The sequence below is a fragment of the Anas platyrhynchos genome, chromosome 21, assembly GCF_047663525.1.
Source record: "Anas platyrhynchos isolate ZD024472 breed Pekin duck chromosome 21, IASCAAS_PekinDuck_T2T, whole genome shotgun sequence".
Classification (NCBI taxonomy): domain Eukaryota; kingdom Metazoa; phylum Chordata; class Aves; order Anseriformes; family Anatidae; genus Anas; species Anas platyrhynchos.
Genome location: NC_092607.1, coordinates 14,691,403 through 14,709,526, shown reverse-complemented (window position 1 = coordinate 14,709,526; position 18,124 = coordinate 14,691,403). Strand labels below are relative to the sequence as shown.

General features: G+C 41.5%; 1 protein-coding gene across 7 annotated transcripts in view; it reads right to left on the bottom strand.

The window, feature by feature from the left end:
- CDH4 (cadherin 4) overlaps positions 1–18,124 on the bottom strand; it is a 670,220-nt gene that overhangs the window by 168,728 nt on the left and 483,368 nt on the right. For all 7 annotated transcript variants that reach the window (XM_038166209.2, XM_038166207.2, XM_038166208.2 and 4 more), the window contains one exon: positions 14,866–15,089. In XM_038166209.2, the coding sequence (XP_038022137.1) occupies positions 14,866–15,089 (224 nt within the window). The remainder of the gene's footprint in view (positions 1–14,865; positions 15,090–18,124) is intronic.

Here is an 18,124-nt window from a genome sequence, read left to right as displayed (position 1 = left end):
CAGAGAGTGTTTCGCTACTGGAAGGAGGGCCAGGTGACATGGAAAGAATACAGGGATGCTGCTCGTGTCTGTAGGAAGAAAATTCGTGTGGCTAAAGCACACCTAGAGTTGAAGCTGGCTGTGTCTGTGAGAGAAAATAAAAAGGGTTTTTTTAGATATGTGAATGGAAAAAGAAGAACTAAAGAATACATAGGGCCGCTCCTTGACAGGGAAGGTCTTCTCACAGACGATGACATAGGCAAAGCAGAGACGCTTAACGCCTTCTTTGCCTCTGTCTTCAATGCCGATGATGGGCTTCGGGACCCAGGGTGCCCCGAGCTGGAGGACCGGGACGGTGGGGATGACAAACTCCCAACCGACCCTGAACGTGTGCGGGATCTGCTACTCCACCTGGATCCCTACAAGTCCATGGGTCCGGATGGGATTCATCCCCGGGTGCTGAAGGAGCTGGCGGACGTCATCGCGGAACCTCTCTCAATTATTTTTCAACGATCCTGGGAGTCTGGAGAGGTCCCGGTAGACTGGAAGCTGGCAAATGTTGTGCCGATTTTCAAGAAGGGTCAGAAAGAAGACCCTAGCAATTACAGGCCTGTCAGTCTCACGTCAGTGCCTGGTAAAATCATGGAGAAGATGGTTCTCGAACGTATTGAGGCGCACCTGGGGGACAAAGCAGTCATTGGTCCCAGCCAGCATGGGTTTGTGAAGGGTAGGTCCTGCCTAACTAACCTGATTTCCTTTTATGATAAGATCACCCGTATGGTAGACCAAGGGAAACCAGCTGATGTGATTTTTTTGGACTTCAGCAAGGCTTTTGACACGGTTTCCCATAGGATCCTACTGGACAAAATGTCCAGCATACAGCTAAATAAAAACATCATACGATGGGTGAGCAATTGGCTAACGGGCAGGGCCCAAAGGGTTATGGTGAATGGGGCTGCGTCAGGCTGGCGGGCGGTCACCAGTGGGGTCCCTCAAGGCTCCATTTTAGGGCCGGTACTTTTCAATATTTTTATAAACGATCTGGATGTAGGAATAGAAGGCATTTTGAGCAAGTTTGCTGATGACACCAAACTTGGAGGAGTTGTGGACTCGAATGAGGGTGGAAAGGCCTTGCAGAGGGATCTGGATAGGTTGGAGAGCTGGGCGATCGCCAACCACATGAAGTTCAATAAGAGCAAGTGCCGGGTCCTGCACCTGGGACGGGGAAACCCTGGCTGCACGTACAGACTGGGCGATGAGACGCTGGAGAGCAGCCTAGAAGAGAGGGATCTGGGGGTCGTGGTAGACAACAAGTTGAATATGAGCCGGCAGTGTGCCCTGGCAGCCAGGAGGGCCAACCGTGTCCTGGGGTGCATCAAGCACGGCATCGCTAGTAGGTCGAGGGAGGTGATTGTCCCGCTCTACTCTGCGCTGGTGCGGCCTCACCTCGAGTACTGTGTGCAGTTCTGGGCACCACAGTATAAAAAGGACATGAAACTGTTGGAGAGTGTCCAGAGGAGGGCTACGAAGATGGTGAAAGGCCTGGAGGGGAAGACGTACGAGGAACGGCTGAGGGCACTGGGCCTGTTCAGCCTGGAGAAGAGGAGGCTGAGGGGAGACCTCATCGCAGTCTACAACTTCCTCGTAAGGGGGTGTCGAGAGGCAGGAGACCTTTTCTCCATTAACACCAGCGACAGGACCCGCGGGAATGGAGTTAAGCTGAGGCAGGGGAAGTTTAGGCTGGACATCAGGAAAGGGTTCTTCACAGAGAGAGTGGTTGCACACTGGAACAGGCTCCCCAGGGAAGTGGTCACTGCACCGAGCCTGACTGAATTTAAGAAGAGATTGGACTGTGCACTTAGTCACATGGTCTGAACTTGGGTAGACCTGTGCGGTGTCAAGAGTTGGACTTGATGATCCTTAAGGGTCCCTTCCAACTTAGGATATTCTATGATTCTATGATTCTATTCTATACTTGAAGGCTGTGTTCACACAACTGGATTTTTATAAGTATGTCTGTATTATGCATAAAACCATCCTCTCTACACCAACAAACAACATTGCCAGTATTCATGAAATGCCTCCAGCCTAACCTACTCTTCAGCAACTCCCACATCTCAGATCCATTCATGAGCACAGGGAAGACAAATCTACGGCTCCCAATTTTCCTGATGAGCTGTAGTCCATGTCATCTCAACATCAAATTCACCAGACATACCGCTAGAAGAACCGTCCTTCTTGCGTGTCAGGAAATCTGTCCAGAAGATACTGCATGCTTTTCCTGGTCTCTGGCATCTAAACTTTGGTTTTAGGCAGAAACTAAAAACCAGAAACCAAGAAAAGCAGATTTTCTGTTCAAAGCCCACATGCTCTGCTCTGATGAAGTCACATCATCTCCTTAAGATACAAGCCAGGACGACTGTCATTGAGCATGATTCCCGAGCTCTGTTCCAGTGGTTTTCAAATGGCATCTACAAACCAACACAGTTCAGGACTACCTAATATGTCTGGAACAACTGAATTTGTTTTACATCATGTTGGAGATATCCCTTTAGCAAGGCTACAAGGGTAATGAAATCCAAGTTGCAATACCACAGCTCATTCTACAGCAGAAAGAGAAACACATGCCAAATGGAAATTTAAATCCACTTTCCAGTCTGAAAATGACACGGTGACGTTTATAATTCGTTACAACGCGATCAAATACCAAACATAGAACATGTGAGCATGGTCTTTGGCAATACAGATAATTAAACAAGCATACGATTCTATGATATAAAATTGTCATAATTTAGTAATTATGCCTGTCTATTACTTCAGGACATTGATAAGCTAGAGAAATACAGCTAAACCAAAACGGATGAAAATCTTCAAGTTCAAAGAGAAAAAATGATTACAAAGTGTGGGATGAAGAAAAACAACAGGACAAAAGACCATGCTGAGATGTAAATTTCTTATGGATTTGGATTTGGTATGATTTAATGCCTTAGTCTTCCTGTTAGGGCAGAATTGTTTAAAGCTTGCTAAGGAAGCAATGCAAACCACTCAGTGCTAGCTGTATTATTTAAAGCCTACATCCTGCAAACCTGGGATCACCTACGTGCTGCTCTGAGGTGTCCCACTGACTCTTCCAATAGGCTTGTCATCCATACACATATGGACATCACAACTGAGGTTAAATCAAAATGCAGCCATTGCATCTTCTGCTAATAAAATGTTTCCTTCTATGAAAAGTGCATCTACAGTATTCATTGTGAGCAGTGGTTGGACAGGGAGTCTGTCTCAGAGCACATCCTCCCTGTGTTTGGTCAGGAAGTCATTAATACACGGAGAATAAACTGCAGGACACTGTGGCAGAATTAATTCTCTTTGCAACTCTTGTGTTTATAGGGTGTCTATCAGTTAAAATGAACTTGAGATGTACGGAGGTGAACTCAAAACCTTTTACTGAAATGGCAGGTCAAGCTCTCAGAAAGTAATGTGAGGTTGAAGGTAGCACAGCCTCATCTGTGAGGAATGTGGCAAAGATCTTTCTTCTCAAAGGCCGCTTTACAGAAGGTGTAGGGCCTTCCTGAAGTCCATGCCAGTGACTTCAGTGGCATCTTAATGGAGTAATTTTCAATGCCTTTTCAGTCTAGCATTGCATTTAACGATGCAATAAAACCTGCTGCATTCAGAAGAGGACATTTATCTACAACCCTAGGGACTTGGGTTTCAGGCTTGAACACCAAATGGATTTAGCAAACTTTGCTCCAAACGGGTGAGGTTGTTAGGTGCTCCAATGGAGCCCATTTATACCATGACACCGAGAGCTCATAGAGACTCCTTGCCTGCATTTAGCACTGGTAATAAAAGACAAGGGGGAATAGCCATGTAGCTGGTGGCTGTCTTTAGGTTCCTGCCACTTCAGTCCGTGGCTTAAGACCTTTAATTTTTGGGAAACTCGGGCTAAGCTCAATTCCCACTTGCAAAAGAAGTTGAAGAAAATACATAGTAAGAAGAGGATGTGTGGGTTCCCTGTAATACCAAACCCTATGTCTACTAGTGAAAAGAAGGCTGTGAACCACTGACTTTCCACTAGTGCACAAATAAAACCAGTGAGTGTGAAGAAATACCAGCTTTCACCTTCCGCTACACTTAGCAGTAGCCAGTCTCGCCAGCTGGCACGTCTCCCCTCCCAGCCAACCTGCCTTTGATATCCGTCAGCCTCTGGCTACAGAGACATCTGGAAGTTATTATCCAGCAGAGCGTATCACAAACCCATTTACATAATATAATATCATATTTTGTGTTCCTGCTTAGCTGAACATTTTGGATCACTCTAATGTTTGGGTAAATAAGCCACCATTCTCTGCATATAAATAACTGTGCGTCTTAGGGTATGTTTGTTAGAGATTATTAATTTTATAGGGCTCAATCCGCAAAATGGATGGATGCTCTGGATTCAGCAATAAAATAGACTATTCCTGCATTTGAAATAAAATCTAACTGTGATAGAAGGTGAGGTAATATGGCTTTTATTCCCCAAGTATCAGTATTATTTACGATTTAACTTGTTTTATTTATATACCAGTCTTATTATTTTTACAGAATCTTTAAGATTTTGCACTAGACATTTTTCAGGAAAGAAATAATACTTGGCTTGCTTTGTTTCAAGTGTCACTCCTAGCGTTTAACTGAGGGTACGTGTTTTTAATACACTTTTATTAATGCTAGGAGATACAAAGACAGCTTTAGTCCATTGTTCAAACATATTCACCTTCATCTCTGTTATCAATATACATTTTGAAAACTTCTACCATTTTCTACCACAAAAAATCGATTTAAAAATATTTAATCTGAAGCATTTTTGCTTGTTTCCATGGTAGCTGTGAAAAGGACAGGAGGAAATGGTATTTACCAAACACAAAATAAGACAATGAAAATATAGCTTAGTTCCTTAACAAAGGGAACATGAGAGCGCTGCTAAATAAACAGTTGCACGAATTCTGTTCTAAGAAGACAACATTTTGCTGACATCAGGGATGGCAGTGGAGGACGAATGAGCTCTTTTTTCCCAAAATACACCATTTTCCCAGTTTTTGATCTTCTAGCAGAAAGAGATATTTCATTTTGTGTTTTCATACAGTATAATGAAAGGGTTGCAGAACAAAAGGCAAATTTATTTATTTTAGGGTAATTGATTCTTTTGTATTTAGGTCATTGCTGAATTTGCCAAAGTTGAAGGCAGGAAAGTATAGTTTTAAGAAGATGAGACTTCCTATTTTAGACTTTCTTTTATTACAGTCTGTCTATGTGAAGGTATTCTTTAGGAACCATGCAGGTAAGGAATCCATAATTTGTTTTTCTCCTTATCTACCTCCTGGAATTCTGCAATGACTATCTATATTAGCTCTATTTACTAATAGTTTTAAGCACAGTGGTAAATTTAATCAAAGAGAGCATCATATCACATCCCATTGCCATCAAGACATAAATTGCTATTCATGAATGATTTGTGTCAAAGTGTTCTAAAAACTAGTGTTTTAGCAGCAAGATGTTCCAATGTGCACAGTACTTCAACAGGGGCATTAAATTAATGTGTTTGCAGAGAAGCCACTAATTGACAATGAGACGTGATTTTGGCAGTAGACTTCCACTTTAAAGATAATGAACAGTGTTCAGATATAGAGCAGAACCCCCTCTGCTCCTAAAACTATACTAATAATTCCTGGTGTAAACAGGAATAGAGGGAACCAATCCTGACAGGATATTTCAAGTGCCAAATCAAGCTGTTTGATCATCACGACTTACAAAAGCAAACAGTGGAACCTCAGCATTTGTGACCTTTATCAAATCTGGCTACATACAGTCAGGAATGTTATGTTTGGTTAGGAACTCATTAAACAAAATTACCTCTCCATTTATAGAAACCATACAATTACAGTATAAAACATTTTAATTAAATCAGCTAGTTAAGCAAAAATTCATTACTTTTTTTTTTTTTTTTTTATCAGTTAGCAGTGGGGCTGCATAGAGCAGTTCACATTAGAGTCAATTAGTAAGAAAAATTGTCAGATTTGGCAAGTGCATGAGCTTCCAGAACACATCAGCTGACAGGGAAGGAAAAGTTTGACTAAAATCGAACAGAGTTATGGCCCCCAGAGGAGGAGAATGAGCCATGTAAAATGCACACACATGCATCAGGCATGCCAAACACACAAGGAGTCTGTGTCAAAGCTGAGCAACTGTCTGAATGTGCAGTGTTCCTTGATTTCTGAAAAACGATGCGTGCATGCAGATTTAGGGTTGTGAGGTACCTGGCTGGCTTTGCAGGCTTTGGAAAATTTTTACCAGCACAACTAATAAAACGTGATCAGAGTGACTGAGGAACCAAAACGTTCTTTAGCATTGTAGGGACTGCAAAGCAAGAAAAAAGCTGAAAAAGAATACAAGGTGAAACCAGGAAATATTGAAACAGGTAGACTATAATGCTCGTTTGTAAGTGAGGCAGGAAAAGATCGCTTTTTTGCAAAAGATGCAGCAGGGCCTTTACTAGGCAACTGTAATTAAATGCGAAGTCTGGACTCCAGAGAAAAGACACCCACCAGCTCACGGCAAAGCCCACGAGGTTGCCACAGAAGACTCTTATTCAAAATGACAAATGCTGTTTAATCTCTTTGTTCAGAAAACCTAACAAGGTTAGTGGTGCAGATAAGTAACTTGTAGACACAAACAGCAGCCAACGTGCAAACTTGTGTCTTGAGCCAGCATGGCTTTTCATGTGACTGCTGACCAGGAGACCCACTTTGGGACAGAACACATTGATTTCCCAGTACAATTTAATCAATTTAATTGAAATTCAGAAATTACCTGCACTCACCCACACCTTTCATTTGCCCAAACCTTTGGTAAATTATCATTGTTTTAAGTCAAAGTTTGGTTAACATCACCAAGGCACCTCAGATGCTTTGCTTTTGTATTAGCAGAATAGGGAGACCTGCAGGCAACAAACACATTACCAAACAGTCACAAAATGCAAAATGTATGTCTCTAAGGGGAGAGGAGTTTTGACTGGGTTGGAGAGGCAGCATTATATTGAAACTTATTCAGTAGTACCACACTGCACCGATGATTAGAGGTATTGCCTGTACTGTGCACGGCTTTCAAGATTTCAAATGACACTCTTCCTCTTCCATTCTCTGGAAGAATCGCATACCAAAGCAGGTACATAAGAAATCTTTCTGCCTTTGGTAGAATCTTTTATGGTTCCCACAGGTTTCAAGCACCTGTGATCCTTTCTTGTCATTGTCAGGCTCTGAATATTACAAGAGCTTTCAATGAACAGAAGAAGATGACATCATCTACAAAGCATAGCTCTTGATGTACTTTTCTTTCTCATTTTAAGGCTTGAACATCTTATCCCAACATGAAAAGTTCTGATGAGGCTGTTTCCTTGTAAAGCTCCCCACATCAACTTGACCTTTTCACATTCCCTTTGTAAGATCTAATCTTGCAATGCTTCTTAGGTAGGATTGTTTAAGAAACATCTAAATTACTGTTGTACTCTATCTTCTAGTGTTTACAAAAAGACACTTCTACCTTCAAGTTAATGTCATTCTCATAATTGGAAGAAGCCATACACAATGGCTTCAGAACTACAAGTACTTCTCAAGAGTGTGACTATTAAATTGCATAATACTATGTGCTCTTCTACATGTTACCTGTTTTGATATCTATAGGACAGGAATAAAGGTGGTGGATCTTGGCATATATTATAAAGTACAAAAAAACACACACAAAAAAACCCCTAAACCGACACACTACTGTAGCTTGATATTAGCTCTCTTACTCTGCAAGTATCTCATCGAGAAAAATGCATGAAATATCTGGGCTGGAAAGCCTCTTCGTCTACACCAATAAAACTTCTAATGAGTAATTTTATGGGCAACATTTTCAAAATTGCTCCAAAAAGCATTTCTGTTGCTTCTAGAACTCAGCCTGTTACAACTGCACTTCATCACAGAAAGAAGCAGGAGAAAATCTACCCCTTAACAATCCTGCAATCCTGTGAAACATTACTTAATCTCTTTTTATTTTTCTAAAGCCATGAGGTTCAAAAGCTACATGAATTAAAATAATCATAACGAATTAAATGTAACAATATTCCTTCTCTTCATAATGTTTGCAAGTAAAAAGATCACAAGAGATTTAAGAGATCACAAGCACCACTGCTCCTTTAGCACAAAGCAAAGTAATTCATTCTGGTACTTCTCCCCAGTGCTAGCATGTGAGTTTGCCCTTTCAAGTTATCCTTTGGTTATTTCAAGAGGCTCTTGAGAAAAGGCTGTTCTTCTTTTATTCCCCAGTACTGGAGTGCACCTAAGCATATGCTTAAATTTGAACACATGAACACATTCAATTTATCCCCATTTGCATGCTGAAATTTAAGTGAGTGTTTAAATGCTTTGCTGGACAGAGAGAGTATTCGAAATCCCACAGCTACCTGGTGGTACCAACAGCCTGCTTGACCCACCCGGCTATGCTGGACACTCGGGGCTGCCTGCTGCTCCATGCTCCTTCAGCTGGTGATACCAAGGAGGCAGAGCATGCAGCCGCTGTGCTACCAGCATCCAGCCAGCAAGGACCTGACCTCCAGAGGCTGGGAGGATCCAAAGCTCGTCCTCACCCTGAGCTTGTAACTGTGATACTGTCTCAGCTCGCTGGGCAGAAGAAAAGAAAGGTGGACTCTCAGGGCCCCTGACAAAGGCTTTTATTTATTTATTTATTATTTTTTTCTCTAAAGGATGTGGCTGCATGAAGGCATTTTTGTCTTTTACTCAAACTTGTGTTTACATGCAACATGGATCACCACAACAGCGAAGAGGTTTTTTTAGGAGATTCAGTCCAAAATGTTTTTTTGAAGCAGCAGTCAGACTCAAGCAGTTAACAACAAAGAATGTGAAACCAGAGGTCAAGCGCTTTGATCTCGCGAGGGCACGGCGTACATCACAGGCAGGCAGTACGCAGCAGTCCGAGGGCTTTGTTTTATCAGCAAAGACTTATTTCTGTGTAGGTAGTTCGATCCTTACGACTTCTTTTTGTTTGAAGGAAGACAGATCTGGAGTGAATTTCACTTCAGGATGATCTTTCTAGTATGGCTTTGAGCCTGACCCTTGGTAAGATGCTGACTATTTAAGAACTAAATGCAGTGAGTGCAGTGCTCAGAAAGTTCACGTAGTGGGCTGATTTTCCAAGGCAATGAGCACCTGTATGTCATATCTTATCTTGATTTCAGTGCAAGGCAATGTGATTGAACACACCTGAAAATCAGGTCAAGAAAGTTCACATGCTGTCACAAACAGCACTTTCTGCTCACGCGACGAGTAAATGCTAGATGTTCAAATTCACTTAAGCATGAAGTCAGACAGGCTCACCTGATGTGTCTCCAGCAGACTTCCACAATTACCATGATCAGTTTCACTGGTAACAGCTATATGATATTAATGTATTAATTTACCCCCAGAAGTGGTCAAACAGGGCGGTCTTGGGGCATCCATGGGACAGCATAATGAGCTGGTCCTGAAAATGTGCATAAATAGGGCTAGAAAAAGGCAGGATGAAAATTACAGTCCTTTTTCTTCATCCCCTCTCTAGGGATAACACAGCTTGCCATAAACTCCATCCCCTTGATGCCATGTATCATACCTCATCCCAATACAGGGGAAGGAGGGAAGTGAAATAATTGAGGCAGCTTTCCCCCCTGCTCCTTCCAAGCACTTGAAAGTGTCAGGGTAAACGGGAGCAATGGAAGCACAACTCCTGCTCAAGATGTCATTTTCTTCCATCAAGGGAAGGATACGTCTTCATCGCTCCCAGGCCCCATGCAGAGCATCCTGGCTAGCACAATAACTGAGGTCATAAACATGATCGGTGCTGAATAAGCCTTTCCTTGCCTGGAGACCTTTGTATTTGTGATCAGCAATAAAAGGCTGTATTGGAATTTAAAATCTCAGCTAGGTAAAATGCCAGAGATGATTATTTAAAGGCTTTAAATCAAAAAAGCTGGCTGTAAGAATCAGCTTTTCACATTCATATTGTATGGATGTGGATTCCTACCTCAGTAATGAAGGAAGCCCCAAATAAGATGAGACATAATAAAACACAAGCTAGGCTTAAGCAAGGATTGTTTTTTGACAATATTTCTCAACGTTTTAAATACTAGCTGCATATCCACATATTTGCAAGATTTTAATTGCACGATTTCCAGTGATTTAACAGTGAAAATTAACAGTTTTAACAGTTAACAGATTTAACAAAAATTTACATATTTCCATGCTCAGAATTTGAGAAGCTAAGACAATGAGAAATTTAGGTTTACACAAACAAAGAAAAGAAAATCAAAGAAAACTTTTAATTTTTTTCTTAAGTAAATCACTAGCTGCAAAGATGACTGTCATCTTACATGTCCTGAATTTATCTTGGATGTCCAAGCTCTTTTGCTATGAATTCCTTTCTATGCTGCATTTCTGTGATCCCAATTTTAATTCATAGAGAACAACAGAGAAACAGGATAAACTAAAGAAGAAAAAAATGCCAGAAATGTCTTATTTTTACATGCATGCAACCACTGAAAAATAAAGCTCAAAATGAAAGAGTGGGCCAGAACCTCAGACGAGACAAAGCAGCACTGGGAGTGAAGGATACGGATCAGCAAGGAATGACAAGGAGCTTGGACTGTATGGACATGGGGATAGTGTGGTAAGTGGAGCACGAAGGGCTATACATGCATTCATGCACTTCGGAAGACTTGAGTTTCTGCAAATAAGAAGCAGAGGGCACTCTGAAGACTGAAGTCTTCAGCAATGTCACTGTTCACAGACATAATCTTCATCTGTGGACGTGTGGTTAAATCAATATCCAATTGTTATACATAACAGCATGCTCTCTTAGAAAGAAGACATTGCACTGCTAATTCCAGATAAGTAAAGTCTGGCTTTACTGGGTTTTCTTCTGGAGAATTATCCCACTCAAGTTTATCTTTCATAAATGCTGACACAAGCTACAAGGACTTAATATTATTTCATAAACAAATTTTTTTCTTTTCTTTCTTTTGCTTCTTTATTCCAAATTATACCCACAGGTCTGACTGATACTTTCAATTGGAACAACAGGCAGCCAGACAAGAACAGTGTAAGAAACTTTATCTTAAGTATTTATTGTTATGCTAGAATATCACTCAGTTTCCTCTGGGGTAATTCGGCACTCCTGTGGGAAATATGTGACCTCATTTGCATTTTCTAATTGAATTGCTATCAGGTTTCCTGCAAGACTGAACAAAAAAAGTTCCTAGACTTACTAACACCACTTGTATTAACCAAAAAGTTTACCTTCAAATGCTTTCTGGGGAGGAAAGGAAAATGTATGCTTCATGTATCATAAAATGTGTTTTTAAATATTTACGTTCTTTGCCATGATTTCATCCTATTAGCATTAAACTTTACTGTAGTCATTGGATTTTATTTTATTTTTTTAAAGCAGTTGCCAGAGAAAATTTGCAGATTTGCCCAGGTTATTCAGTTATTCAGTGCAATTAGCACATTTATTACGCCAACATTAAGAAGCAGAGGAAGCTGTCACTGTATTGGGTCACTTGCCATCAAAATGCCAGCTTGCACCCAGAATAACTGCACAGCTGTGGAATCTGAGGCACAGGCACAAACACTGATTTTGCAATGAAAGCACCCCAGGGGATTCCTATCCTGACAGAAGCTACCCTGAACTGATTTGCTACTCACCCTGAGGACATGCTGGCCACCAGCAAAGCTCTCCAAACCTGCTATGTGAATTTCCTTTCTTAGATACAGTGATAATAAAGGACCACAAACACAAAGTATCGCGTTCTTGAGGGTCTTCTCATCTGAGCCCTCCTGGGAAGTAGGCTGCTTTTTGCAGGCAGGCTATGGAAGACAAGGCTTGGTCCTTCAGGACACACTGTGAATTTGCAGTAGAGCAGGGACCTTGCTTCTGAGCCCCCAATAACCTTGGCTGCTACCTCAACAATATCAACTTCTATAGCATTTGCTCCGTACTAACCATTTTACTCTGTACTAACCTCCACAAGAAGCCAAATGTATAATAAGGGCCTTTCAAGGTGTGATGATCATATATTCTTGAAGCTTTAATCCATAGAAAATCATAAACTAAATTCAGATTTGGCCTTTCAATGATGATTCAGGAAGGAGAAGAGGAGCAGCAAGATTTCCTGGTGCAGTGAGGCTGCCCCAGCTGAGGGCTGCCAGTCACGGAGAAGCACCCTGAAACACAGATGCTGGGCGAGCGAGCCAGAAGGACTTGTTTGTGCTGTAGGTGCCAGCAAACAGAGATCACTAGGTGCAGTAAGGCAGATTTCATGCCAATTATTTTTAATGTCTGGGAGCTGTTTAGCATTTTCACAAAATCAGTCACATATTTACCAAGTAAAATGGAAACGGATGCACGCACTAGAACAAAGAGTTGGTCTCTCTCCCTCTCTCGTTACCTCCTCCTTTCTCTCTTGCATTTGCCATCTCCATATCCTTAATATACCACAATAGTGTGAAAAGTCTTTAAAACAATGATGTAGTTACGCTTGAGTCATATTATACCTTACAAAAACAAATGTGAATTCTGTTTCTAGTAAAAGCCATGAAATGTAGTATATTAGGGTCACGGCCTGAAACATATTATACTGGATATTGTAGTTTTGTTTTGTTTTTAGCATAAACACTATTATTTTTGAAATAAACTCATAATCATATTTATTTCTTTAGTAAACAAAGGATTATTTTGTTGGCAAAAAAGCACAAGCATTTAAATAAAATAGAAGTCAAATGCCTGCTATAGGAACCCACAATAAAACTCCTTGTGACCTTGTCATTAGTCTTGTTTTCTATATTTTTTCAGCCTCAAACTACACACTAATAAGGCTTTTAGAAAGGAGGGATATGAATTTTAAAAAGCTTAACGCTCTCTATTTTGAACCAGAGTTCAGCTTATATTAACATTAGATGAGTGTTGAACCAAATATTTTACTAAAGCAGAAATGTGTACTTACTCAGTTTTCTTTCTGCTACAAGAAGAAATTTAAAGCAGTATATAAGACACCTTACTTTGTGCCTTCAATATTTAATTACTTTTAGAGGGAAGCAGTATTTCTTTGGTTAGAAAACAGCAAATACAGCTGACATAATATACAGGGCTTAGCTCTATCTTGCACAAGCCAGACTTTTACTGAAGAGCAGCAGAAATGTATTTATATGACTCTAAGCCATGCAAAACCTCAGGGGTCAGCCCACCGGGTGACTAATAGATTTAAGCCTCTCCAAGTCTTTTCCATCTTGTCTCACACGTGATAAAAAATTTCCCAAATGTTGCAAACTGTCACGTTGCAGCATTCTTACAATAAGACACAAAAAACCTCTCTCATTCTTTCCCCTCTTCTGCCCTCTCTGCCCAAGCGCTACAGCAAAGAGGAGAGGAGGGGGGAGGCCAATCTTGCTATTTGACAGCCACCACCGTGCATTAATCCAGTCTACAGCCACAGCCAAGTGGCTCTGCCTGTCCATTCCCAGGTGACATCCACCTTCACCCTTGCTCTGCAAGGTCTTCAAGATCCAGCAATAAATCAGGCTCCTCAGCCAATTTCCTGCCAAATTTATGCTAAAGGTAACCCCAACTATAACAATGTGTTTAAGCAGTTTAAGCATAACTGCCCAACCATCAAAGTTTTTTTTTTTTTTTTTTAACAGGCAGCAGACAGCATAACCATGTTTACTCAGTGTCACACATGATCTTCAGCCCAGACTAACATTGAAAATGAAGGAGAACTGCTGCTGAAGATAATATGGAAGAGGTAGGCCAGAGACAGCTATGCAAGGAGCAGAGCAGAAGAAATGTGTTTTTGTGGAGCAGTCCCTGATTTCATTGCCACCGTGCAGCCCACGGCTGTATTTAAGTGAAGCAATATTGCTGTCAGATTGCTGGGCAGGGACAGATCCTTCCTGCTTTTGAGCTATGTGTATGAAACTAAGAAAGCAAGCAAGCACTGATAAACTCCTGTCTGAAACACAGAATGGTGCAGGCTTTGGAGCTGGTGTTGATTCCAGCTGTGAAGGGAGAACGCTGGCACTGAGCGGAGGGGATGTTTGCCACTGCGGTGCCACGTTGTGTGTCGCTGCCCTGCTGGTGCTCACAGCCTGTGAGCAAATGTCCCTTAGCAGGCAGCAGCAATGCTCCCTGTCCTTGCTGCTCTGGAAGAAAACAAGCCCAGATCTCCATCTGGAAGCCCTGCCTGGGTGCACGCATCACCCCTGAGGAGCTGCAGGACCATGCAGAGTGCTCGTGGAGAGCAATGAGGCACTGTGAAAGCTGGGGAGATGTCTGCAGCGCAGCAGAAGCAGACAGTGCATGACTCCAGGACTACACTGTCACAAAGAAATCTGAATTTAACCTTGTGTTTTTCAAGATTATGGTTGACTTGGCCTCTGGAGAGAGAGAGAGGCACCTTCTGTCTGCAGGTTTTATTTCAAGTTGAGGTAGAGTATTAGCAATGAGAAGCAAACACAAGGTATATAATAGCATATACCTGCAGTACATAACAGATCCAAGTGGTTATTTAAATATACAAAAGTATGAGCTTAGAGAATGCTTCCCCACTGGCAACCTAAAATCATTTACATCAGGGAAGATCAAAGAATATTTGCATGAAATTTGCTGCTGCTTGTGCCATTTTCTACCTGGACACATGCCCTGGAAGCATAGACCAGATGACACAAACAATCCTATGCCGAATGTTACTTTTAAAGGCTTATGGAACAGAGGCAAACGAAGAACGAAATAGGAAAACGATTTCTGAAAATATCTTACCTTGTGTCCATTGTGTTGCAACTTCTCTCCCACCAGAAACCTGATGATTGCCTCCCATCTGCCCAGGGTCTGGGGATCCCAGGCGGTCACCATCAGGATCATCTGCTTTGAGGGCATTTGCACCTGGTGGACAGCATACATGGTCCCATCTGCTCTCACCTTGAAGTCCAAGCTGTTGGTTTCATACTGAACTCCCTTGTTACCGGCACAGTTATTAAATTTTACTAGAACAGAGAGCAAGAGATGGAAGAAACGTGTGAGATTGGCGTGATAAGAAAAGCAATCAAATACAAGTTTCAGACATTTAATTTTCACTGATGTCTTCTATATCTCTAATAACCATCAAGGAAATGATTTAACTGTTTCTTCGACCTTTCAGGAGTGCTCTTGTGCTTTATCTCCATTCCCAGGGGAAGAAGTTGTAAGCCATTTTTAAAGTATTTGATACAGTTTCATTAGATCTCAAACACAGCTGTTCCCCATTTCTACAAGTGGATTTCTCCCTTGTTGCCATTATCTTTTAAATTCGACTGGAGTCTATTACCCACACTGTGGGTATTTTTTTGCACGAAATGTTCTCCATTTCCCTAACCCTTCAATAACCTACTTACCAGATAGCCTATTTGCACATTCTTAACTGAAATTTAAAAGCCCAGAACAATTCCATTATCAGAAATATAGAGGCAAAAAAAATTACATGAAGAAAAATTAAAACAATTTTGGGGAGCGCATCCACTGCTGGAAGCAGGTACCCACAACCAGAGCTCCCATCCCACCCTGGCTGACCACTCCGTACATTACAGCTACAGCAAAGAGGAACTGTAAAACTTTGCTTCACAAACCACAACTCGTCATTTAAAAGCATACACTGTCGGATCCAAGCTCCCCAATGGCTGGTATTTTTATTTTTGGCGTTTTTCGGTCAAATTCATTTACAGTCTAGTTTGAAAACTGTTTTTATTGGCATTATGAAGCATGTCACATACATTAGGCTGGAAAAAAACCAAACTATTGTATGACAAAATTGACAAATCTGATAGAAATTGAACCTGCAGCTAATCACATAGGAAACAAAACACTTTCTGCCATTCAACTAATCCACGGGGTGGAACACACATGTGGTGAAAGAAAACATATTGTACCCGTAAAAATATCTCAAGTGAGTGTGAATGGATATACAGCTTCCTAGCTAGTCCTGTTACATGGGCTCTGTAACGCTGCAATTTCCGAGAGCTTTGCAGCAATGCTCCAAGATAAGGAATACCATCTAGCCCAGGTTTGATGTTGCCTTGGCAGGCACTTTGCAGAAGAAAAGCGAGGTAAGATGAGTCCTGCTTAGACTGGCTGTGGTGGGAGAAGGGATGCAGAGGCAATACAGGCTAGAGGAGCTCCTGGGGCCAGTTTGACCCCAGCCATCTCTTTCTCCCTGTTCCATAGCTGACTGCTTGTGCAGTGCTGCTTTGAGCTGAATCAGGGACTAATCTGGATTTAAAGGAAAACACCCAGGGGATGCCAAAGGGGAAAGAAAAAGGAGCGAGGAAACTGCTAACTGAAAAGCCCCCAGTATCACCATGCCATAGAGAAGTGAGAGGAGCAGATTGTGGTGGAACTTCTTCCCATAACTGGGGTGCTGTGATCATGCCATAACCATACATCTACAAAGGCTTTTTCAGGCTCTGTATTTATTTAAGCCACATTAGTACTTCTTTATGTGTGTAAATATATATATATTATAGCATATAATATATATATATAATAGTAAATTATTCAGCACAAAGTAACTGTCACACACTGATTTACAAAAAAAAAAGATGGCTAATATTACCTAGTATATAAAAAAAAAGTGTGGGTAATGCTTTTAAGCAATTTCATCGTTTTAGACTACAGCTCTAGATTCTGGAAAGCCAAGGAAAACAAAAGTCCCTTAGTTTTGTTTTGGAAATCAAAACTGCCTGTCTTTATCTTTCACTGTCATTCAGCCTGTAATAAATAACCTCCATGTCTATCTCATCTGAAATGCTTTAGTCCAGACATTTGACCAGTTATCTCTGCTTTCTATCTCCAGAAGCATAACAAATGGTTTTCGGTGTAATAGGAAGCAGCATCTCCTGCATTACTCACAGTCTGAATGAAACATTGGCCACCATTGTTGTAAGGGACAGGATATAACTTAATTGCCACTTTGACCACAGTTTGAAGCTCTTGGCATCTTGCTTTTAGTCAGTGAGTGTCAGAGCAAGGTGCAGATAGAAGACTGCAGATTCAGCAATCTGGAGTGGAGGATTTCTGTCTTATGAAGGTGAGACTTCCACCAAGCTCAATAAAGAAAGAAGAAAGCTTTCATGGTTCCCAGAGCAGCTAAAAATCATCTCAAACTTCAAAGTTCATGTATACAACTTGAAGCAAAACTTTAAAAAGTTTTATGACTCTGTGCTGAGGCTTCAAACTTCAGCACTGCCAGAGCTGGAGCTCAGGCCCCTCTCGAATTTTCACATGCCATGAAATGCATGGGCCAAACCCAACTGGTGCCAATGACCACCAGTCCACACAAGTCAGTGCTCTGCCTTGAGGTCAACTGGCACACAACGGCTCATCTCCAGTACATCAAAACTTCTTATCTCTATTACTTCTAAATGATTGACTGAGAATAACGCATGGACCACATTAACTCCAAAACTCTGCTGTGCTATCATTGACCTGACCATAGGGACAATCCCAGGTCAGTGCGCAGACCTGTGCCGGTACTCACTCTAACAGTAAAAACACAGCCAACAAGCCTGTCCATTGCCTTCATTTAGTTTAGACTAGCCTGAAATATAGCAACTCATGAAACACTGAAGGTCACACACAGAGTCACTGGCAGCTGCAAGAACCAGCACTGGACACCTGGAGCAGCTGTGACGGCCTCAGAGACCCACGAGGTGGCTGATATCAGCAGGGAAGGTCTCAGCACCCCTTGAGACCACCCTGTTGCACTTCATCTATCAGGAACTTCTGAAAATCTCCCTTGCATTCACAGCTATAACAAACATGTGCGAACACACTGAGTGCTTCGCTGCTAATGCGTTATTTATTTTCAGCTCCATGCCATCAGCATTATTAGAAAGAAGGTACATCAATTGGCCTATTATTGCACTCTTCTGTTATATAATGGCAGTGCAAAAAAGCGACTTCTATCTATACCTCCTGAAGTACCAACATATCATATAAGAAAAGACATTTGAAGAAGAGAGAAAGGAGTGATAATGACTGCACATTA